At 40.6% G+C, this 24,463-nt stretch overlaps 3 protein-coding genes across 4 annotated transcripts; 2 read left to right on the top strand and 1 right to left on the bottom strand.

The window, feature by feature from the left end:
* The first annotated feature begins 153 nt into the window (after nt 1-153).
* On the top strand, nt 154-11,088 carry ndor1 (NADPH dependent diflavin oxidoreductase 1). Of its 2 annotated transcripts, XR_013305648.1 has the most exons (18): nt 154-256; nt 755-894; nt 999-1,076; nt 1,415-1,512; nt 1,590-1,688; nt 1,900-2,001; nt 2,094-2,300; nt 2,397-2,524; nt 2,678-2,889; nt 2,967-3,074; nt 3,191-3,305; nt 3,739-3,885; nt 3,973-4,091; nt 4,249-4,343; nt 4,419-4,627; nt 5,204-5,361; nt 6,071-6,243; nt 11,016-11,088. XR_013305648.1 is itself a non-coding variant. In XM_077623360.1 (15 exons), the coding sequence occupies exons 2-15, from the start codon at nt 760-762 to the stop codon at nt 4,561-4,563; spliced, it is 1,788 nt and encodes a 595-aa protein (XP_077479486.1). In that variant the 5' UTR covers nt 154-256; nt 755-759; the 3' UTR covers nt 4,564-5,152. The 2 variants fall into 2 exon arrangements, 1 of the variants encoding a protein (XP_077479486.1); XM_077623360.1 differs by lacking the exons at nt 5,204-5,361; nt 6,071-6,243; nt 11,016-11,088 and having other exon boundaries at nt 4,419-5,152.
* On the bottom strand, nt 5,049-6,553 carry ntmt1 (N-terminal Xaa-Pro-Lys N-methyltransferase 1). The gene is made up of 3 exons (XM_077623362.1): nt 6,398-6,553; nt 5,965-6,217; nt 5,049-5,868 (listed from the first exon to the last, which is right to left on the bottom strand). Exons 1-3 carry the CDS (start codon nt 6,551-6,553, stop codon nt 5,612-5,614), a joined length of 666 nt encoding a protein of 221 aa, XP_077479488.1. The 3' UTR covers nt 5,049-5,611.
* Nucleotides 11,089-20,827: 9,739 nt separating the features above from the next.
* Nucleotides 20,828-23,259, top strand: ier5l (immediate early response 5-like). The gene has a single exon (XM_077623691.1). The coding sequence runs from the start codon at nt 21,002-21,004 to the stop codon at nt 21,863-21,865; it is 864 nt and encodes a 287-aa protein (XP_077479817.1). The 5' UTR covers nt 20,828-21,001; the 3' UTR covers nt 21,866-23,259.
* The last annotated feature ends 1,204 nt before the right edge of the window (nt 23,260-24,463 follow it).

Genomic DNA, 24,463 nt, shown 5'->3' with positions numbered 1-24,463 from the left:
CTAGACACATTAAAATTGCATGTGAATATTCATGAAATAGTGCAACACACTTTAAAGTTTCCAAAATTCCGATCCATTTTCTGTCCTTGAACGTCGCCCCAATTCACTGACCAATCACAGCGCGACTTCTGTGACGTACGATGTGACGGTCCGATTTTGTTACTACACACCGGTTTGTAATGACTAGATTCGACTTTAACCAGTAATTTCTTTGGATCTGAAGCGATTCTTGCTATTTTTGACGCTTTAACGGACAGTAAGTGTATTTTACATTCTTAAATAAAGATCTATTACTTGAGAAGTAAAGATCTGCAAAGTGTAATTCACATAGTCTCCCTAGCTTTCTACTTAATATCATCAGTACTGTTACTTCCCATGTTACAATCAAACAATTTTGGTAATTTGAACGGAGTTATGTAGATCCTGTTGCCTTACGACGCACGTGTTGCAAGTTACTAAACCAAACAGAATTGTTGGTTTTTACGTAAGGCACAATCCAATGCAAACAACTATATCTAGATCATAACACCACATACAGTACATAACATTGTCGTATGAATTGCAAGGAAACGTGCAGCCAGGGCTCTCATCTATTTAGCAGTAACATTTTGCCATCAGCATTGTTTTGCTAAAAAAATATTTTCAATTTTGGGATTGAGATTGCAATATGTTCAATTTGACACATACTTGTTTAGTGAGGTTGTAATGGATCAATTTCATTCCAGTTTTATTAATGATATTCTTACGCTTTCAGTTCCTATGGCTGGTCCTGCTCTATTCATCCTCTATGGGAGCCAGACCGGGACGGCCCAGGACACGGCTCAGAGGATTGCCAGGCAGGCACTGAGAAGGCATCTCCGAGTTCGTTTGTCCAGTCTTGATGACTACAATGTTGTAAGTTTTGATTTATTCAATCAATTTACTCATGGTCACAAAGTGGGACAAAAGTACATTTGAATCAGTTATGGCTGTGCTATATTGTGCTTCCTCCTTAACAGGCTAACTTGATCTCAGAATCACTTGTAGTGTTTGTCTGCTCAACCACAGGCCAAGGAGACCCTCCCGATAACATGAAGGTAATGCAAAGTAATGTAATGTAAAGTAGCTTTTTTTTTTAAATCAAGTTTTACTGGAAAACACAACGTTTCTTTATATTTTTGGGGGACTAGTCGAAATGATGTGCAATTTTTACAGGTTTTTAACACAAGGCAATATTTTAGATAATTTTGAACTGATCTTTTTATTAATTTTTTTTAAATCCCATTTTCCTGTAAAGTGCACATTAGGATCATGCTGAAAATGAATCAGAAACTCTATTATACCTATATGTTTGTGTATGCAAAAGTATAGAAATCATTTTTAAAAAAAAATCAAGTAAACAGTGGTTCATATTTACATACACTACCCTCCAAAGATATTCTGGAGATTCCTCTTCAGAAAGAGTTTACCGCTTGGATCTCTGTGCCAACTGGACTGTGCCATACTCGGCCTGGGTGACTCCTCATATCCCAAGTAAGTGATTTTCAATAATGTCTTCATGTGCTCATAGCTCAGCACTTTTACCGAAAATGTCCTGCCTATGTGTTTAGGTTCAATTTTGTGGCCAAGAAGCTCCACAAGCGTCTTGCACAGTTGGGTGCCACAATGCTACTGCCTGTTGGACTTGCTGATGACCAGCATGAGTTGGGGTAAGGTATATATGCTCTAAGATAATATTAATAATAGGACGCAGCAATAGTAGCATTTCTACGCCACCCCTGGAGTGATATAGGGAAAGTAATATTGCATTCTGCCTGTCCCTGTTCAATTACAAAAAAACTGGTTTTAGCATAGATTCACGGTGGTCTACATTCAGTTGGTGTATGGAAATAGCTCATTGTGTCTCCATGTCACTCACAGGCCCGATGCAGTGATTGATGTGTGGTTAAAGTCATTTTGGGGAAAGGTCTTTGCTCTGTACCCACATTTTGCAGATCTAATCCCACTGAGAGACAATGAGCCGTGAGTAGCCTCTTGTTCCAATATCGTTCATTTAATCCTTCAGTTTTTTTTCATATTCTTCAATATTAGAAAGAGGTCTCCTTTCTCACCAGGCTTCCTCCGACGTACACTTTTAATTTCCTGGATGATGTCATGGAGAAGACCGACGATGACTGTCAAGTAATTCCTTCCCAACAAACTGGCCTCTCTGAGAACAATCCTTTTCATGCCAAAGTGCTGTCTAATGAGAGGGTAACTGACCCGATGCATTTTCAAGACGTGAGACTCATTGACTTTGACATCGGGGGATCCAATATCGAGTGAGTCTGACTTTATTTGCTTGTTTGTATTTACAGCTAAGGGATTTTTTTTTTTACAATGCTTATTTATACTTTTTCGACGGATGCTCTGTGTAGTTTCACTGCAGGTGACGTTGTTATGATGCGCCCTTGCAACGCCGCAGAAGACGTTCAGGAATTCTGTAATCTGTTGGGATTAAATCCAGAAACCAGATTTTTTCTTACCGCAACAGATGGCTCTCCAGGTATGTTCGCATGTAAAGTATTGGTGCATTTTAGGCAATGTTCAACATTTGGCTCTCCAACCAATGTCAAATCGTATTTAAAAACTGCCACTACATGTATCACTATTGTCATATTTACTCTAGAATGACCTAATAAAATTGCTTTCTGCTTAGCTCCCACCAGGCTTCGGCAGCCCCGTACGTTGCATTACCTGGTGGAGCGCTACCTGGACATTGCAGCGGTGCCTCGTCGCTCTTTCTTTGAACTGCTGGCCACCTTCTCCGCCAATGAGTTGGAGTTGGAAAAACTAAATGAGTTCAGCTCGGCAGAAGGTCAAGAGGAACTGTACGTCTACTGCAATCGGCCTCGCCGCACCGCGTTGGAGGTAATGGCTTAATCTGTTCTCTTTTAAAAGGATGGGCCTATATAGGCTCCTCTCCCTGAATTTGCTTTTTGCTGCAGGTCTTGAAAGACTTTCCCCACACAACAGCCCAACTCAAAGTGGACTACCTGCTGGATCTTTTTCCTGAGATACAGCCACGCTCATTTTCCATTGCCTCCTCTCTCCGGGTACCCCAACATTTTCACTATTTTTTTAAACATCCAATGAAACATTTCTTTTTTTTTTTTTTCAAACTCTGCATTTCTATAATTCCATTACATTTTTCTTAACATCTTTCACACAGGCTCATCCGCACAGGCTCCAGATCCTTGTAGCTGTGGTAAAATACAAAACTAAGATCTATAAACCACGAAGAGGATTATGTTCCACGTGGTTGGCTTCACTTGACCCGGCAAAAGGTAATTTTCCTTTAAATAAAAAATAAAATAAATAAAAATCTAAATTTTTGCATATTATGTTCGCATACTGGATGAGATTTAAAAAAAATACATAACCAATTATATATTATTAAAAAGGTTTTAGTATTTAAAATGACAATTAACAAGTACTAAGCCTGAAGTTGCCTGACTTGTCCTGATTTATCTATTCTTTCATGAACTAATGTTTGTATTTTATTTTTTTGCACTTTATTATAAGTGTTTAGTTCTTTTGTAGGCCTAGATAAAATAATGTAGAATGACCGGTTGACCATATTTTGTTGTTGTTGCAAAAATGCAGTTATATTTCCCTCTCGTGGCTGACTTTAGATAATGTTTTACCTCTTCCTCATGTCAATCTGTGTAAAATATGCATCCTTTATCTCTGCCGCTTATCTTGACCAACATCTTGCAGGAGATACTTTCGTCCCCCTCTGGGTAAAAAAGGGTAGTCTCAAGTTCCCTACGGAAACGGACACCCCTGTGATCATGGTTGGGCCTGGAACGGGTGTGGCACCCTTTAGGTCAGCTTTACAAGAGAGGATTGCTGAAGGGAAAAATGGTGAGTACTCCATCCTCTGAGTACTTCTCAACGACATTGAGATGGGACTTTTTAAATCAATTTTCCTTATCCTCTCTCACTATACAGCCAATGTCCTGTTTTTCGGCTGTCGATCAGAGTCTAAGGACTTCTACTTCAGGTCGGAGTGGAATGACATGACCAAAGCCGCGCAGTTGAGCCTTTTTACAGCCTTCTCTAGGGACCAGGTTAGACCATTACACTTAAGCTTCTACCACATTCAATCAACTGAATGTGTATTTCTTATTTCTTTGCCCTCCTTTTAGTGAGCACTTTTATTATTGAAGCAGTTTTTAAATACTTTTACAAGAGGTTTTTAATGTGAAACAATTGTTGTCACTCCAGGAAGAAAAAGTTTACGTGCAGCAACGTGTGCGAGAAAACGCGTTGCTCATTTGGAACCTGATTGCAAATAAAGGTGCCTACTTTTACATTGCTGGGTGAGTTCTTACTCGAATTTGTTTTGATCACAGGAGTATTGTTTGTGAAGACTTAACGGTGTTCCATTTATACAGGAATGCTAAGGACATGCCAAATGGTGTGTGCGACGCCCTGAAAGTGGTGTTCCAAAAGAACGGGGGTCTTTCCGCCGAGGATGCTGAGAAGATGCTAGCGAGTATGGAGAAGTCTGGAAAGTTCCAGAGTGAGACCTGGTCCTGATGAATTGGATTCAGACTACAGAGTTCTATTCCACAGTAACAGCCACTGAGCATCTATACTATGGGTATGCATTAAATTTAAAAAATAGTTGAACAAGATTTAAGATTGTTTCAAACCTCCTGCCAAAATCAAAATACAAAAACTTAGGTTTTTTTCATGCATATTGGAATTTTTGTCTCTGTTGTAACATACCTCTTATCAGTTTGATATGGAACAGCAAGTAACGCAAAGGTCATATTTACCCAGCAAATAATACAGAAGTTAACAGTAATAAATGTGTGTTTTAAACGTTACCCCTCATTTTATTGTTTATTTTATGGAGCTCGGGAAGAGTTAATGTATATTTCCCTGCTTTATTTGAATGGGGTGCTTTCAGACTGTCTATATTATGGTTGCACTGGTAGATATTGAAAACAGTTTGGAATTCTTGGAACAAGCCTCAGAGGTTATACGATTCCTTGTATATGATGAGCGGTAAACACAAATGTACTTGGAAAGACTGCTTTTTTTATTCACTTGAACTTCACTTTGCATTATCTGTTGAAAAACATTGTTAAAAAATGGATAATTAAAGCATTACCTCCCAACAGGATGGCCTGTATTTTTAACAGTGAATTATAAAAGTGTTCCCGCCTTTCAGATATACGAGGCAGACATGTTATTGGTCAGCGACTGCAAACGTTTTTGCTTCTAAGAAGCAACGGCCGAGGCGATCTTATTCGTGATCGAAAGGAAAGGGAAAGTGACCGACCCCCACTGCCTGATCAGGTCCAGATGAGAACAACAGAGCCAAACCAAGTAGGTAGAGAGACAAAGAAGGTCTTGAATGTATATATCTATGAGCTTAGAGTTCATTTGATCTGATTGTTTATCCTGGAACAAATCAAATGTGTTGACCAATAAATATAACCAGCAGCATATTTCAGTCACGAGATGAAAGCAGCTCTCTATACTGAACCTCGAAACATACTGAACAACGAGCTCGGCTAGAAGCATCTTCTTAAATACTATTTGAGAAATGGCACTTTGCAAAATGGAGGAACACTTCTTATCGGAGTGCCAGACTGTGGACTTGGTAGATCTCCTTCGGGAAGTTAACTTGTTGCTCTTCGTAAACAATGCTCAGGCCCGCTCTGCTCACCAGACTGCGGACTATTTTTAGATCTCGACACACGCTGCTGTCCACCTCGTCCGGGACCACCCCTTCGTACGAAACATTGTCTTTGATGATGATCAGGCCGTCGGGCCGCAGGCCTTTCTGGCAGCGGCGCAAAAACTCCACCAGGTGGTCGTCGGTCAGGTGGCCTGGATAGACGCATTAGGAGGCTTTTGATGTAAACTCAAAAGATAACAAATAATAAATCCTTATTAAGTAGTAGCACAAAGTGTCTGTAGACTCACCAATGACCCACTGGATCCAGATGACATCATAGCGTCCGCTCTCCGGTACAAAGTCCTGCAGACCACTACAAAAGTAGTTGCCCACTCTCTTGCCTTCTTCTCCCAGATACGTCTTAGCCTTATCCAAGAATTCCTGCGTCACGTCTACGAGGTCCACGGTCTTGAAAAGCGGAAGCAGAAGACGCTTGGAAATCCTGCCGATACCTGCGCCGCAGTCCAGAGCAATGCCTGCACTTGTCTTCCCCTCGCCTTCCTGCGGCAGTAACAAAGAACCCACAGGTTTCAATAATAATATTATTAATCCCTTTACTACTGCGGTGATAACGATACATTGATTTATGGGGGGTTATAGAGACGTATTGTAATTATTTCCATTAGAAGACAAATTATTGTACATTGTGCGCAAGTTCAAAACAATACAAAAGTATTTTACTCCGAGGAATTTGCGAAGGAAAGCCTTGGAACCGTTTATGTCGATGCCAGAGATGCTTCCGTAGCCTCCCAACATGCCCTCCACCGTGGGTGGAACCTCCTTCCAGTAGCCCTCAGCATTGGAGTAGAAGTTTGTCTCTCCCGATGTGTCATCCATCCTGATGGAAGGGCAATGAACACATAGTTTAAGTACATCATAAACAAAGCGCTATTTGTCATTTTTTTAGTTAGAATAGTTAGAATACACTTTGTAGTTCTTATAACACAACTTTTAATAATATTGGACATTTGACATTTGTCTGTACCAGAAAAAAACAGGACATAAACACAACCCATTCAGCAGAACCTTGCTGGATTTTTTTGTTTTGTCACTGTTCAGGAACCAGCATAAAATAGATTTTTTTAAACAGTTATCACTTCACTACTTTAATGTATTTCATAATGTATAGCCTTCATGACAAAACCACAATGTTGAGTTACTTATTTAATCCCAAGAATTTCTGATCTTGAGTTATAATAACTGAAGATCCGAAATTCTTGGATCAAATAAATACTCCACATTCGAATTTATTTATTTAATCCCCAAAAGTTCGATCACAAAAAGATACTAATCTATCTCAGTTACTTATTAAAAAAAATCACAACATAAACAAGTATCTCGCGATACCTGAAACCTCGAAGCTTGTGTTGGGATATTGACTTTTACAATATTTCCACACACTGTAATAACGACATAACTACCAGTGGATGCACATGGATCGAACCGATCGTTTGGCCAAGTTAAATGTACAATCTTAAAGTACATTTACGAGCAACTGACTGGTCTTCAATAGAATAATGCTAAATACTACTCTGCAGTACTTTTTGTACCATCATAGGATTACCTTGATTTCTGTCCACCCCTGGTTCTAGTTAGCCTTCTCGAACCCACGTTCTCCAGTACCGGTGTCAGGACTTGACTTTTCTATTTGCAACCATCGCTGTGAACGCTGGACGTCATTTCCTTATTTGGTACAGAAAGGGTGACGAATCGGGCGCCCCCTGCTGGTCATATTTAGCCACGCCTCCAATCGCTTTCATTGTGTCCTATAATTATCTTGTAATTAAAAATTACATATTTGAGACCAGGCACAACAACTGCAGAGCGCTGTCACTGCTATTTACATAATTAAAATCAACTGTTACACATGTATTATTATTTTATACGCACGTATAGCTATGCTCAATGGAACTGAGGTGCAAGGGGGCAATAGTTAATGTACTGGCTTTTAACCGACATGTATCAAATCGCTTTTGACACCACTGGAGGGCAGTAAAGAGCCACCTAATATCGCGTCTTGCTTCACATGCGCGTACACTGACGTAATCGACTGGGTCTGCTCACAAAGTTGAAACATTTAGGACCATTTCTGGCTGTTAGTTACAGAAATCGAATAATACAAACGTATAGGCGACGCCTCTTATGTAAAGACTCCCTCAGGCTGACAAAATCAGTGACAGCATTTTTTTTACTAATAAACTTCACATATTATGATTAGGTGTGTTTGTAAATTTAAATGAAGTATTGTCGTAAAACACAAAATATGAGAGCATACGTTCTAGCCTATTCTGTGTTTTTTACACATATTTATTTATAAGACAAAAATGCATTTGCGTGATGTTTACGAACTCATCCCCTCCAAAGTTCCCCTGACAATGACATTTAATACTGTAATTCAGATCAGATAGTCTATTCTTTACCTTCTGAAAATTCTCAAACACTTTTAGAACATCTCATCTTTATGCGGAAATCCCAAAGCGGAGATTTAAACCTCATACATCTATGGCACTGTGTTGTGTAACCTCTGACCTTTGTCCAAGCTTACTGAGTTTGTCATTCAAATACCAGTGAACCAAATACATAATTACAGTAATAATAAATTGTGCTGATACGACTTGTGCATTCCTCTGCACTTATCTTGGGTATAATTCATTGACTGGACTAAGAAATCAGCACCACATCCGAAAAACTCTTGTTTGGTTGCGGAGCACAAATGTTTACAGCTACAAACCCAATGTCACCTATCTGTTACCAGTGAGGGGAGCTCCAGAGCAGCGTGATGATTGCAGTATACTATTCCATTATGAATTATAATTTGATATCACTGAGTTTCTTATTCCTTAATTGATATTTTCAAATGAAATAGACGGACCGCCTACCTCATTGTGTGCAAAAGATAAGAGTACAAATGTGTCCCTTGGGTGAAAAAGTTACAAAGATGTAAGATTTCAATTTAATGTTCAATAATTTTGATGTAATGGAATCAAAACAACTGTTTTATTGTTGGATCTTATCAGAGAATGATGGGTGCTTAGGTCTGTCAACTGTATTCATTGGTTTATTCATTTTCTGTGCAGCGTATCCTCCCAAGAGTTTGTGGGGGGTGCTGGAGCCTATCCCAGCTGACGTCGGGCACAGGGCGAGGGATACCCTGAATTGGTAGCCAGTCAATCGCAGGTTAATTATCACTTGTCCCTCAAAGTTTAAATTTGAATGGGAAAACTAATGAATAAATTAACATTTTCAGATCCAAATCAGAATAAAATAAAGATTGTGTATCGAAGAAAAAGGATTAGGACCCAACAAACATTTCATGCCTAAAAAGTTACAGTTATCTAACCCTGATTGTGTCTCTAAATCATAATTTTTGCACCCCTTTTTACCCAAGGGTGAATGTGAAATGTAAATGGCCGAAGAAATACATGTAAAGAGAATACTAGAAGACAATGAGACCAACATAGGTACACTCCTATTCAAACTTTGCTGTTCAGTCTGAGTCTTATTGGAAAAACATCCACAGTGAGTCCAGCACTGAAATTAGATATTGATCCTTCTGTCTCATTCTCCACCCACATTCACTAGAGTTGAGACTCCGCCCTCATCACCCCCATTCCAGAGATTCCCACAATTTCATTTAGTCCCTTTTCTCTATTGGGACTCTTTTCCTTAATGTGCACTTGTTTCTACCATCTATTTGCTAGCAATGGGCTTCCAGTAAAGGCCCAGGAGTAAAACTCAACCTTGCGACTGATTCTTAATAACAAAAGTTGGGTAAAAGATCGGATCATAAATTATATCATTTTTTTTCACATATGGATTCCAATGCCCCATTCACAAGTGTTGTGTGATTGGGTCTTTCATCTTAAGACGGTTTTCACAAACAATTAAGTTTCACAGGTCCTACGATGTGACAATTGCATTGCGCGCTACATTCAACAAGATATCGTTCAAGCCTAGTTGAGTCAAAAAGACAAAGACTTTAATAATGTGTAATCTGAACAGAACTTTGGTAAAATAAATCAAGAAATCCACAAAAATTTCTGAATGTCTGTGCATACGGGATGAATAAAGTTGTCCAATCCAATCCAATCCAACTGTAGGTGCACCGCAGTTTGGTTAGGGTCTCAATTCTCTCACGGACAGACCTTACAAAACTTTTCAAGGGTATCTGTTGTAAACGAGTGTATGTATGTCACATATTGATTAAATATGATAAATTGGAAAAATGTACTTTCTCATCTAGGCCAAGGTCTTTCACTTCAGGTGCCTTGGTTCCTTCATGTTAACCATTGCAGCATGGAATTCATACCACCTTCCACAAGGGGTGGGCAAACCGGTCCTCAAGGGCCATTGTGGGTGCAGGTTTTTGTTCCAAGTGATCCAGCACAGACCGTTTAACCAACGGGGGTTCTGCTAAAACAAGAAGCACCTTACTGCAATCCACAAATTGCACTTGTAAGATACCAGATTTGTTGGAAAGGTTTCTTCTTTAGAGGTTGGAACAAAAGCCCCATTTGTGGAATAGTTTGCCCACCCACACCTGCCCTGAACCAACACTTTGTTGTGATTTTTTTAATTAACCAGGTTTTTTGCATAGATGCGAAACAATCTTGGTAAGCTCGACAAGAAGAAAATACCAACTAAGCTTTATCACCCCCTCATTTCTTTTTTTCTCTGTTCCAATCTCCCCCTGCTCACCTTCACTCATCACCTCATCTATTTCTCCCTCTCTGTTGCTAGGCAACAGACAGGAAGGGCATCTCTTGCAGGCAAGAAAACCACAGGAAGAGCTTCCAATAAGACTCGCCTTCCAGATGTTCAGTGAAACATCCTAGTTCTTTCTAAAGCTACACCTATCACTTTATTTGTTTCGTCCTCACTATAGTTTCATTAATGTTTCACTGTATCGAAATATTGGATTCCTCAAGAGATCCCTTCCGATGGTTCCGCTAATGTGTTTTCTGAGTAATTCGTGACTACTGAAATTAATATAGTGGTCTTATTGTGGTTTTGATTTGATACTGTTGTGATGGTTTCTGTATATGCAATATTGTTTTTTTGCTTTTCATTAGGGTTTACATTCAGTCTATTGTACAAAAATAAAATCTACTACTTATCCATTGGGATTTTTTTAAAGTTGCTGTCCAGTGACAATTTCGACTTTTGAACTGAAGTATTGGGCAAAGTGTATTTTTATGATAATTACATTATAAATTGCATGAAATTGATCAACTGCATTAAAATATGGAGTATCCTTTCTTAAATGTGACCAAACATCCATTTTTCTCCCCCCGTCCAGGTCCCTGAACAGCAAAGCATCCCTTGACTATCACACTCCAACCACCATAAGGTAGGATCATGTTTTTTTTAAAATTGGATACAGCTTGATGATGGCACTTAACTGTTTTCTAGGCTAAAATATTATCCATACTTTACCTTCAGCAATTAGACATTTGTCCAGCACTTAATGCTTAGCATGTACCCTGTGTGTCTAGTTACTTTGTCCAATCAGGGTAGATAATAATGGTTAGTTCATGGAGCCCAGGTAATATTTTTTTGAAAATAGGACTTCAAGCATTGCTGAGGTTGAATTTTTAAAAAAAGAAAGAAGTTGAATCAGTTAGGATTAAATGCAATTCTCCACCGATAGCGTATTTTGAGAAACCTGTTTTACTAACATCTACACTATAATAATGTGACAATTTATGACCAGAATCCTCCGCTTTGGGAAAAAAACACATTATCATGAAACAAACAAACTGCCTTTTAAAATGAAACATATGCAGGTAACAATTTTGAATCATCCATACTTATTTCCACCCACCCTATAGATGTTTCTTGATGCTTGAAATAGATCTTGTTTTTCATGCTGACGTGTTAACAAGCACGTAAGACGAGTATGTGTGTATGTGTGTCGTGTGTGCTGCAATTAGGAGAATGTTCACATATGGGTTATCTTGACTCGGTAATGAAGCTCCTTTCCATGCAAGTAAATTCTCTCCTTATCTCGCTGCAGCTCGTTTTCTGTTTGCTTCACTCTGCTCCTTTGATTCTTTTTCTTCCTCGTGGCAAAGCACAGCAGCAGCGTTTCCTTCTCCTCTGTGTCACCTCCACCCTTCCTTCCCTCCCCCTCCTCCCTCCATCTCACGCTGCTTCCATCCTCCCTCCCCTTTGCTGTATGTTTGCAGATGAAACGGGCAGCCTGCCAGTTTTTCATATTTCTTGGCAGTAAAGTGGCTAGCCAACTTCCTAGGGATGGGGAACGGGAGGGGTTGGGGCTTGTGAAAGGTTACATTTGCACAACGTGTGTGCGTGTGTATGTGCGTGTGTGAGTTAAAAAAAATAAAAGGCAAAATAGAGGGAGGGAGTGAAAAGAGAAAAAAGAGGGAAAAGCTCGCCTGGATAAGCTAAACGACTTCACCATTCTGGGTTGATGGAAAAAAAATACTCCTGTGGGAATATTCTGTATGCAAGAGTATCGAGTTGCATGCTATTACAATGATGTCTGTCCCTCTCTGTTTCGCTTTTTTGTCTGTTCACTCTGGAATGTGCTCCCAAAACACACACACACACACCTCACCTCTCCCCATTGCTCTGATAAAAGTCTTCTGACAGGCGATAGGTTTGGGATGGGGGAGTTTTGGCGGGTTGGTGGGATCATAAAATGTGCGTTTGTGTGTGTGTGTGTGCATGAGAGAGAAAGAGAGAGAGAGAGTGCAGGAGAGACAGAGTTAGGAATCATGGTGAAGAAAGCAACAAAATATAATAAGACTGGACTGGAAATGACTCATGTAGAGTTGCTGGAATGTTTTGGGCTGGTTCTCTGAAAGGAAGAACAACCACCATCTGTGGAAGGAGCTGAAAATACATCAAGTGTGTATGGTCGAGCTTTTCTGGAAATTATAGAGTTACTTCCCATATACTCTGTAATAGAATATTGTAGAGTAACACAAACAACTTGGTCGACATTATAATCTTTTATCACGCTCTGCCTGTCTGTCCGGAATGTGGGAGGAAACCGGAGTACCCAGAGAAAACCCACGTAGGCCCGGGGAGAACATACAAACTCCACAAAGGTAGACCGACCTGGATTTGAACCCGGGTCCCCTGCTGTGAGGCCGAGCGCTAACCGTTCAGCTGCCAAGCCGCCCCTCTCTTTGCTTTGGAAAGATGGTAAATACGCCAATGGCATTTGGTTGCAACCACAACTGAGTTTCTAGTTCCCTTTTAAAAGTTTGCACACTTGACATCCCTGACCTGACAAGACAACTGGAATTTAAAGAGGATAAACTGACTTGATCGCCCAAGAGGCCGAGGCACACGATGTACGTTACATATGTAACCGCAAATAAGTCTCTACGGGTGAATCATTTTACATCGCAAATATTGGGACAGAATCTTTCCATGATACACTGCAGTGTAGAGTGCCACCAATCCACCAGCTCATTGCTCATTGGCTGCGATCGAACGCACAGATGATCATAGCTACAAAACTCCCTTCTTCAAATGTAAGTCTTCGCGTGCCCAACAAATGAACAAGACATGGTCTAAAACTCCCTCCAGTCCAGATCTACCCGGGACTCGGCCCATATTTGCATACATGAATATGACATTCATTAGTGTGGCTGCGACTGAATAAAAAATGGATAGAATACAATTTAGTTTGTTTGTAGTATGATCGGATAACAGTTATACTTCCCTATTATAGCCCAGCACATTCGTTTCAATTAAATATAAGTAAGGCAGGCAACACTTTTGCAGAATATTTCAGAGGCGCCTTTAAAAGAACAGCCTCCTCTGCTGGCTCATTTGATTCTTTCCTCCCCTTCTCCGAGATGCACACACATGCACACACTGAAAGGCAAACCCCCTCCCTTCCCCCCGTGCCTTCCCTTCTTGCCTCTTTGCTGTGCTGCTTCTATAATTCAAATTCTGTCATGCTTGTTCCAGACTCCCGGCTCCAGCCGCTCTCTCTCTCTCTCTGAGAAAAAGCGATGGAAAAAAAGGGCGGGGGCTGGTGGTCTCTTTGTGGGACAAAGCTGACAGAACCATGCGCAAACAGTGAACAGCAAATGTGGAAAAAGCGGTGCAATTGGATTGTAATAGGAAAATTGACCAGTTTCAAATTTGTTGATCTGTGTCGTTGGAAAGAGGCGGCGTTTCCGTACTCTCTTCTCAAACCTTTAAAAAGACTCTAAAATAATGGGATTGTTGTGGATTTCAAGTAGATTTTTTTGCTCCAAGAGCATCATCCATCTGTTTAGGAGGATCTTTTGTGATGGTATTATTTACAGTTGCCGTGTTGCATCATGGTAGCATGTGCCAAGAATTGTTGTATTTTACATTTAGTATTGCTTATTCAAGAATAGATTTGGTGTACAGTTGTCATGTATGTAAAAGTAGTGAAGACCACTGTATTTAAAAGTTTAGTGGAACATTATGGAGAGTGCCATAAGTCCAATATCAAGTTTGAAGTGATGGAATTGGGAGTGTTCGTGCAGGTGGCCCGGTTCTTGTGTCTTGGCCTCACAGTTCTGTGGTCGAGGGTTCAATCCCAGAGTCGGATCTTCCTGTGTGGAGTTTGCATATTACCCCCGGTCTCTTTGGTGCCCATAGTTGGCTGGGATAGGCTCTGGCACCCCCCACGATCATTGTGAGGATAAGCGGTACAGAAGATGATTGAATGAATGAGTGAGTGCAAAAAAAACATTTTCCTAAATTACAGAATATAACTCCATCACTCTGAAGTGCCATGTTTGGTTTGATTGAAATGTTCCTTAGTGCTTATTCTACTTGATTTTAAACCTATACATTTAATCATTAAAAATTTTTTTTAAATTAAAACAAAAACAAGAAATGTAAAAACAGTAAACTGGATTTATTTTACTTAAACTGGATTTTTTAAACGTATTTCTTTTTTAACTATTTTAAAAAAAATGGAAAGACAGTAAATGCTCTTTAATTTATATTTTCTAATTTCAACGATTAAATGGAAAAGAAAAAGTAAATGAAATCTATTTTCCATTTTATATATACATATCATGACGCACAGTTTAAATACTATATTGTCCATCCATCATTGCCAATAGCAAGCATTTCAATTTGTCATTCTTTGAAGAAAAAAAAAACACCAACTGACATTTTCTTGCGTGTTCATTTGAGTGAGCGGACAAATTACAAACAGAACCGTTAAAACCGTTTGCGAACAGTCGTTGAAAGCCACCGACAGCAGTTCTTATTCAGACGCAGAAGGCAAGCCAGAATAGGAGACAAAGCTGGAGGGCTGTGAGCAGAATGTTTGCTGCCTTTCTTTCTGTTGCATTGCTCCCCTCCCTCGTTCGCTCGACGAGCCCAGCTATCTGGAGACGAGCAGAAAAAGAGGGCCTGAAAAAAAAATGGAGGCAGAAACGGGATACACAAAGGCGGCGTTTGCTCTCTCTAACGCCAGCTTACTAATCGGCGTCTTTGCCGTGCTCAATGCATGCCTGTCGTCTGTTACTCAGCAGCATTGCCATGGCGACCGGGGTCTGAGTAATCATTTGTGCAATGACCCCTATTCTCCAGAGGGAAGATGGAGGGATGGAGGAGCGACGGGGGGAGGCGTGCGGAATGAAAGCAGAGCCAGCAAAAGTACAGGAAGGGAGGGAGGGAGGCAGGGAGGCAGGGAGGGAGGGAGGGAGAATAGGGAGTGCGAGCTGCGCCAGGACTAAATTTGCTCTTAGCAAAGTAACCGACTTTGCTTTGGCTTTGCCAAATCTGCTTTAACATCAACATTTATGGTTAAAGTGGATGACGACTAAGTGTTGTTTGAATTTAGGCATTCAAAGAAGATTTCCGTTGGTAATTTAGCTCAGATTTAGAGGTGAATGTTCCTTTTTTTTGGTGTGCTGGAAAGTCTCGATTTTAAATTTTTACCCCCTTGAGCCTTGGTTTAGTACCACATTGACTACTATTTTTAAATAGTTAATCAGTCCAAATCATGATGTTTTGGTACTGAGCTGTGATTTGTTTGCAACAAATTTGAACTTCCATTCCATCAGCCCCCATTAAATATATGCTTTTGTGTTTGAAGGTGATGCCTTAATTTAAAAAGAATCTCCGCCCATGCCATCACAGGGAGTAATGAGGGTTGTTTTATGTTTGTGTACCTTCTCCTGAGTGAGACCAACACGCAAGTAATTGCAAGAGCAGTGTGTCGGAAAGCAATCACGTGTCGAACAAAGTTCTCTTTTCCTGCATGGTGGCAGGAAGAAAAAGTGGGAATCATATTTTGGCGGTTGTGCCATGAAGGGATTATAAAATCATGATTATGTTAGCACCTACATATACAAGCTAGATAACATTTTATACATTTCCAGCCGTCTATTACCTTCATTTCATGGAGTATTTCTCTATGTCATTTTCTATACCAGAGAGGAATTACCGTATTTTCACGACTATAAGGCGCACCGCATTATAAGGCGCACCGTCAATGAATGACATATTTTAATTTGTTTTCCATATATTAAGCACACTGGATTATAAGGCGCCCTGTCTATTTTGGAGAAAATTTAAGACTTTTAAGTGTGCCTTATAGTCGTGAAAATACGGTACCTTTTAATTTCAACTGAATCTGGTGACATATCGTTATAGTTTAAGGAAAGCTGGCATAAAGTTGGGATAGTGGACTTTGCCATAAGACACCATCCAAAAGTACTTTGGGAAGAAACACTCGACATAAGGAAAACCACCACACAAAATTGAGAAATGAACTCAAATATTTCCAAGTACATAACCTGTACATTTCAGCTTCAACCAACTCGTGTGACGTCTTATTTTCCCCAGCGCTTCCTGTGGAAATTCCCTGCGCACACACATAATATTTTATTCTTTCCAACAATGCATCCCTGTGATTGGCCGGCAACCGCCACACCGCCCATAGTTAACTGGGACAGGCTCTAGCACCCCTGCCACCGCCGTGAGGATAAGTTCCATCCATTGTGTTAACGTTACAAAATACCTGAATGTGTTGTTCATATTGTCTTGCTTGTTGGCAAATTACTGCTCTGTTTACAACCCTCGCCCGAGTCGAAATGAGGCAGTTGCAAAGAGGATTCAAGTGTACTAATTAGGCGTAGATTTAGCGGATACTTCAAATAGTGAAATCAATAAGACATAAGAGAAGAGTGATAAGGAAATGAGGTGTGGCAATTGGAAAGCAAGAATGGCTATTGAGCCTTTATATATGGGGAAAAAGATGGAAATAATAATAAAAAAGGGGGCTTTGCTGACACCTGCGAACAACCTCCGATGGTGAGACACATAAGAGAGATAAACATGCTTCGGAAGAAACAGGGAGCTGAGAATAAGAGCGGGGGAGTGCTGAGCAATTGAGCGTTGGGGCTGAAACGATGAGGAAAGAACATAAATGGGCGTGGAGGAGCGGTAAGCGCAAGAAGTGCACATACACCACGCCGGAAGACTGAAAATGGAGCAGAAAAAAACATGGATGTTGGAAGAGAAGGAAAACATGGACATTTGAAATCATGTTAGTGAAAGTGTGCAAATGCAGACATGTTAGTTTACTTGTAAATATTTTGACTATAGAAATGAAAGGATTCTGTTCTCATTCAGTGAATGGTTGTCCGTCTCTAATGGTGTGCTACAAATGACTGGCGACCAATCTCGCATTGTTGCCCACAATGGGGGGAGTGGTAAAGGGAATGGATAGATGGATGTAAACATAACTAGAATAAATGGAACACTTGACTATTTGTTTCGGATGCACAGATTGGTTTAGTGTTTTGTTGTGGAAAGCTTTGACTGAACGTAGCACAAAAAAAGGGTCAAGCACAATTGACTTTTGGAAGTGTCCCAACCATTTACAGTGTGGGACGAAACTGGGAAAACGCACATGCGCAAAAGAAAATGCTTGAGAATAATTTTGATTCATCTACATTATTTCATGTTCAGGTTAATTTATCATAACTGGTTGTTTGGGATGAGGGCTCCCGTCTTTTGGCTTCAGTTTAACCATAGCTCTGAGAAACCGAGTTTGGAGCAGCATTGCTGGTAATTTAGATCCACTAGTGTGTCTGGATTTTTTTTAATAGTGTTTGACAAGACAACTGTGAATGAATTAAGTACATTTTGCTGCCATTTGCTGCCTAATCACTAATTTGGGACTAATACAGATTATGTGAATGCAAAGATGCTAACAAGTGTAATAACTTAGCACGAACACAGCGTGACTTGGACTCTTTTATAGATGGCAAACAGGCTATGCTCAGTTGCCATGGCAACGATACTGATTCTTTTCTACTCATTTACTCGTCAACGTAACCCGTCATTAGAAATCTGTCATTTTAATGTCAATCCCTACACATTTCAGATGTAATACGTGCTTTTTGACCCTTACTGCCTCATTTATCCTCTATGTATGTTAGTGATATGTTCATGACATTCTTGCGGGCTTGCTTTATTCACTGGACGCATCACACTTTGGAAGATGGTGAGATTCTCCCGTTCTCCATTCCTTGTTGCATATCACCTTCATCTTCGCACGCTTCCATTTTTTTTTTCTGAGGGGATCATCTTCATGAAAATGAAGAAAATCTGTATCATCCCAGAGGTTTCACTTTCTCTGAGGTGGACACATTTTGGCAACGAAAAAAAAGCAGCTTCCTTGTGGAAGAAATGATGAGTCCCACTCTGCATCATACCTTCATCATCCAGTGAAAACATAGCAATCAGGTGCCTTGCAGTCAGAGTTGATCAGAGAGCTGCCACACTGCCCTCCCTTCATCCTGTTTGAAAATAAATGTTTGGGCGGGCTCTGCAGGGTATGAAGTCACTTTCTCCTCCAGGGGAGAATTTAGGAACAGTCACAAAATACTAATCACACTGCAGAAAACTAGAGCTGTACTGGCCTCTACAGGTTCAGCACAGGTTATTGCACTCATTTGGCAAACATATCAACCTATGCCTGATCTGTAGAGGCCACTGCAATGCTGCTTTCAGTCTCTGTGCGACTCAGTGGCTTTGAATTGCTCAGCCACTGTGTTTCCTTCCTCAACACTGCAATATTCTAGACGGGTGTTAAAGTACCGTTTAGAATTTTTTTGAAAAAGTATATCATGATCATCTTGAATTCAGATGGATATGTAAATACTGTTATGAAAGGTCATTTCCAGTACATTGTATAGGTGAAAGAAAGGTTGTCATTTTTCAGCAGTGCCTTGAGAGTCGACTCTACTATGCTAGAATACAAATATGATGTATTTCAGAAGAATCCAAAGGGTACCAGTATAAATAAGCATGTGCGTTTGTTGTATAGAGTGGTGGCAGACGGAGTTAACACATTGGTTATCTATAGATCCTCTAAAACCTTTACCCATCCTCACTGGAGTCGCGGATGTGCTGGAGTCAGCGGAGATTGGGCGAGCTGTGGAGCAAACTCTCAACTGGTCTCCAGCCAATCGCATTACAGCAATGCTGTATAGTTGTAAAGGGGTCCCTGAAATATTACAAATGTGCCTGTGTTGTATTCAACTGGCACAAGATTCAAATATTCCTCACTTGATACATCCAATCTAAATTTCATTTCAGCAAATGAAATGCATAACCTGTTATGAATTAAGCCAATAAGATTGGTGCTGTTGTTATGTTATTACCCTTCATTCTTATAGCATAGGCTTTTACCCGCACTTTCTTACCATCAAACCCAAAAGGCGAAAAACTCTGACTGCAGTGTACGTATCCCCCCCACCCACCAAGCCACCATCTAGTGGCCATTGGGGGCATTCCTTGCTCTGTGGCTGCGTCACATGACACACAGTGTGTATAGTGGTTATATTCTCAGTTTCCACGCGCTTGGGGGAGCATGCTTGATGGGGATGTGTGTGGGGGTAATTTTCAAAGTGTGGTTAATAAAACTATGGCAAATTGACAACAAAGTAATTAGATGAAAGGGCATTTCAAATCCATCCTATTCAATTACATCATTTATTTTCTATTCCACGTTGACAATGTAAAGTAGCCGGTCAGTTATTAAACAAGCAGTTGTTTCATCAGCATCTGTAAAAAGGAGTATATTTTGAAATGACTAAAAATCCTAAACATTGTACTTTTAAAGGGTGGTTTGGGACTCCAGATTGGACATTTCGTTTTACATACGTGATCTCATGTAATTTTGACCACGCCTCATCTTTGCATTGGGTCAAAGGTGGGCTGCAGCCTACAGTCTTGCATTTTGGACTTGTCTCGAGCCAATCAGACAAGGCAGCACTCTGATCTAATACGTTTTCTCTACTGCCATTGACGGCGATAGAAGTCTACTGCTTTTGAACTGGGAAACAATAATGTGATTGCTGCCAGCCAGTTGAAATGGATTGGACCTTCATCTCTGTCATTGGCAGATAATGAGTTAACTGAATGGTAAAAATGGCCAACTATTGTAAAACTTTTGGACATCTTATTCAGGCAAGATACGTACATACAGAAAATTCAGGTTTAAATCATTATTCACTACAGTTCATAATATCTTAACCCTGCCAGTGACAAGGATAGAAATACATTCTGTTTCAACTGGGAGCGACTGGCAGTGAATGTTCGCTACCACCCCTCCCTGTCGAAATGAATTGGACTTCTATTGCCATCAATGGTACCCCTCAGTCAAACGTACACTTATGTTAAGTAAACGTTCGTTTACGAATTTGAGCCGACAAAGTGAAATATAATGCTGATTACAACAATTAAAATGTCTCATTAGTCTATAAAGATAATTTCCATATTAGCTCGTGTCTACACTTTGATGTTCACAAATAGAACAATAGATATGAATATTCAGAATAAGTTGCGATGTGGTTGGATTTGTTGTTCCACATCTACCCGGAACAGCCGGTTTGTAAATAGCCAACGACGAGGAAGCTTCTGCTTCTTGGAAGTTTCAGTTATGGGACAGCTGAAATGAGGACATTCCTGTTCGACAGCCTGGGTGGAATTTGAATGGAACAGAGGAACCGCCAGAAGCTGATTGGTCGGTAGTGACACTATTCCAGCATCGAGGCACCTCCATCACCCAATTCTAGTCCTTTGGTTGGCTGGCACGGATGGAGGCGGGACACCTTCCTTGCTATATATATATTGTGGTTTCACAACATCTGCAAATGATTGCCAGTTTGCGCTCAGAGGACGAAGCTTGCTTCTCAATGTTTCTTCACGGAGCTTACTTGAAGCTTTCTCCTCAGTCCGAAAGAACCTTCCTGAGTTAGTTGGAAGTCCAAGTTTGGCTGAAGGAACATCATTATGATCAACACCATGGAATGCGCCGTTGACGCGCAGAGCTTGATCTCCATTTCTCTCATGAAGATCCACAACTCCAGGACTCAGAGGGGTGGCATCAAGCTGCACAAAAACCTGCTGGTCTCCTACGTGCTGAGGAACGCCAGACAGCTTTACATTAAGGAGAAATACGCGGAAATCTACAGGATGCAGCAATACGAAGAGATGATGACGGTTTGCAACGAGATCCAGGAGCTCAACCCCTTGGATCTGGATGCGGAGGACGCCGAGAACGAGGAGCAGACGCCGGCCGCTTGCTGCGGCGTTGGCGTTGGCGGCGGCGGCGACGAGGCGACTCTCCACGGCCGCCCGGCGAGCGCAGTCTCCGGCTGCGCCTCACCGGGGGACGTCTGCAAAGACGCGGAGCCTTCTTACTATAGAAGCTGCTGCATGGAGGTCTCCAACGCGTCCCACTGCGAACCGAACAAGCCCACGCACTGCAACAAAACCACCGTGCTGGACTTGGACACGCACGTTGTGACCACGGTGGAAAACGGCTACCTCCACCAGGAGTGCTGCTGCGACGCGCTCCACGCCGGCCAGGGCGCGCAGTCGCCCGGCAAGAAACGGAAGGTTGACTTTGAGTGCTGCTTGGGCGACGTGGAGGAGATGACGGATTTTTCCGTTTCACGCAAACGGGCGAAACGCGAAGAGTACGCCTACTGTAACCCGGACTACACGGACACTTCCAACATCTCCAACCTGATCTCCATCTTCGGATCGGGCTTCACGGGGCTGCTGAGCAGGCAGGCGGACTTGGAGCAGATCTGTAGCAAACAGGCACTGGCCGGTCTGGGAGCGTGGACTCGTGCCATCGTGGCGTTTTGAAGCCAACGAGATCTTTTCCTCAAGGGGAGATCGGGCTCAACATGTTTATTCCCACATGACCGTGATGGAGACAGATGCTTTAAACTCGTCTAATTTATTCAGCAACCTAGGGAGCTCCCAAATGTGAGCAAACGAGTTGTGGTGACAAGAAAAAAAACAGGCAGGGTGGTTCTGCAAATGTTCTGTAGATGGAGACATTTGAAAAGGGCAGGGAATGTCCTCTGACAACATTATGATGGAAAGTTGTCAGGAACCTTGAGCAAGTCAATCTCATCATACTACATGTTCTCTCAAGGTTGTAGAACTGAATCGGAACCATTCAAGAACATACTGCCAAGGGCCAATATAGTGTTCCGTATCGTGTTATGAGTCCGTGGAATAAGGCGGGCTTCATGCGATACGTGTGTGTATCTGCAGAACATGTGCTGGTAGACGGTTGGTTAAAACTGAATGCCATTTGAACCACAGATAACCAAGGTATTAACGACCTCCATTAACCAGGCACTACGGATGAACCGAGATGTTTGTAACCTCAGTGTATTGACTACAGGCAATGAAGGGATGAAGAATTATACCTCATCATTTGTGTATACTGAATGACATCACTCGCACTTTTTCTAATCGGGGGTAATTGAGCCCATTTACCCCGACAAGGTCAGAGCGGAAAGAACTTTATTTTTGCAGGAAAAGACAGATATTTAAACGCTGAGAAATGAATGAGTATAGGAGTCTTGTCATATATCAGTGGGATACACACACGTGGAGGAGTCTGATAGTCGACGTTGCCTTAAAAACAAATGCACACTACAAGCTATTGTCAGAAATAGCGAGTTTAACGAAAGTGACTGAATGTCTGCTGTCCTCTCTTTGGCTCACACTCATCTTTTATTCTTTTTTTCCTTCTCCAAATGGACCTTGCACATTCTGAGCAGTTTCTTCTTATTGTGGAACAAACATCACAAACTCTTTTGGGGGTACAAAAAGACAGAGAAGTGACAACAATCAAATCCTGATAGGAAATAGTTACACTGGGAGTTTGACATACAGTCCACCATGATTAATCCTGTCAGTTCAACTGTTCAAGGTCATACATACATGATTCCAAAATGTCTTGGTTTTGTGACTTTCACTTTGTTTTGTAAATGAATTATGTTAGTCCTTTTGTTTTAAAAAGGCAAACTCATTATTAGCCATAACCTGAAAATCCATGCATTAGCTTTATGAGCACTATGTGTACCAAAATAAAGAGAGTATTCTATCATTCTCTACATATTTTGTTGCTATTCTTGTATTTTTCTGCTTAAAATTGTATATTGCCAGGTAAAACTGTTGCAGAAAGTATTTGTAAAAAAAAAAGTATAATCTTAATAATAATAAAAAAACAATAATCTCAAGTGTGACTAAAAGTCCTGTTTTCTTACACATATCTCTTTAGAGTCAGACATACAACACTATTTAAAAGTGTTTAATTTAAGGTTTAGCAAATGTTAGTAGGTGTTTTGGGAAAGTAACAGGATAAAAGTAATAATCTATGAAGTCATTCAATAAATTCCAATATTTAGGAGCATATTGTGAGACTTATTCAATCATGAAAACAGACTTATTTTGTGAATTTCATTCTACGATGACTTTTGATGTTTAAGTTTAACAACAGCTGTATTAACCACTATACATAACGGACCCTAATTAGATTTTTTAGAGGTACAAGTAAAAAAAAGGGTTACTCCTAATAAAATATTCACACGGCCACTTATTTTCACAGCAGCCTATCACTGATGACTACTTTCACACCTCATTAGTGAATTATTACCAGTGACTGGATTTCAGTGTGATTTGGAATAGTAATTACAATAGGTTTCACAAAACACTGTAAACTTGTACATCTTGTAGTCCAGTGCATCTCATAAATGAAGGAATAGAATTTTCTTAGCAAATTCCAGGGTTATGGCTTACAGCCAGGTGTCCCTTATAGTGCAAAAATCACAGTAGTCATTTAAAAATCACTAGAAGCAGTAGTTCCTCAGGCTCAAGTTTCACTTTCACTGTGTCAAAATTTCGGGTCCTTAATTTAGGGCATACTGAACTCCTAACTAGTGATTAGCTCCAACAGTTCTAAATTCATAGTGATATTAACTTACAAAGGTAAATCAGGAATCCATCACAAGTATAGCATCAAACCATAAGTAACAGTATCAGTGCTAACTAAAGACATCTAACAAAAAAGGGTAAAGGTTTTTGAATCAAATTAGTTATACAGTTACGTAGTTCATCGCTTCCACCGCAATGGATTATGAACAGTATATTGTTTTCTTGCATTAAAAAATGTTCCATAGTTGGGTCACATGTCATGATGATCTTCATAAAAGCTGAGCGGAACAAAATAACACTCCGATGAAGAGATAGCAGCAAACTTTGCATTTTAGGCCTGAAATTTTTTTCCCCTTTTGAACATAAAAACTTCCCAAAGACTTCAAATAAATTGACTGCTCATTCAAAATCAAATTGTTGCATTGGTTTCTTCTCCAACACAAGTTCAAATTTCATCTCGTCTTGCCTACAGCGCATTTGTCATAATTAATTCACGATTCAAGACTTATG

Source organism: Stigmatopora argus, chromosome 16 (assembly GCF_051989625.1).
Source record: "Stigmatopora argus isolate UIUO_Sarg chromosome 16, RoL_Sarg_1.0, whole genome shotgun sequence".
Taxonomy (NCBI): domain Eukaryota; kingdom Metazoa; phylum Chordata; class Actinopteri; order Syngnathiformes; family Syngnathidae; genus Stigmatopora; species Stigmatopora argus.
The sequence above is the reverse complement of the archived record's forward strand: the minus strand, read 5'-3'. Positions and strand labels throughout refer to the sequence as shown.

Bases quoted from the DNA above. Each gene is read 5' to 3' on its own strand.
- ntmt1 (XM_077623362.1), bottom strand. From the start codon at position 6,553: ATGGATGACACATCGGGAGAGACAAACTTCTACTCCAATGCTGAGGGC. The intron at 6,218-6,397 runs GTAAAATACTTT...TTACTGCCGCAG, and splicing joins TCCTTCGCAAATTCCTCGGA to GAAGGCGAGGGGAAGACAAG. The intron at 5,869-5,964 runs GTGAGTCTACAG...GCGTCTATCCAG, and splicing joins CTGGATCCAGTGGGTCATTG to GCCACCTGACCGACGACCAC.
- ier5l (XM_077623691.1), top strand. From the start codon at position 21,002: ATGATCAACACCATGGAATGCGCCGTTGACGCGCAGAGCTTGATCTCC.
- ndor1 (XM_077623360.1), top strand. From the start codon at position 760: ATGGCTGGTCCTGCTCTATTCATCCTCTATGGGAGCCAGACCGGGACG. The intron at 3,886-3,972 runs GTGAGTACTCCA...CTCACTATACAG, and splicing joins GATTGCTGAAGGGAAAAATG to CCAATGTCCTGTTTTTCGGC. The intron at 4,092-4,248 runs GTTAGACCATTA...TTGTCACTCCAG, and splicing joins CAGCCTTCTCTAGGGACCAG to GAAGAAAAAGTTTACGTGCA.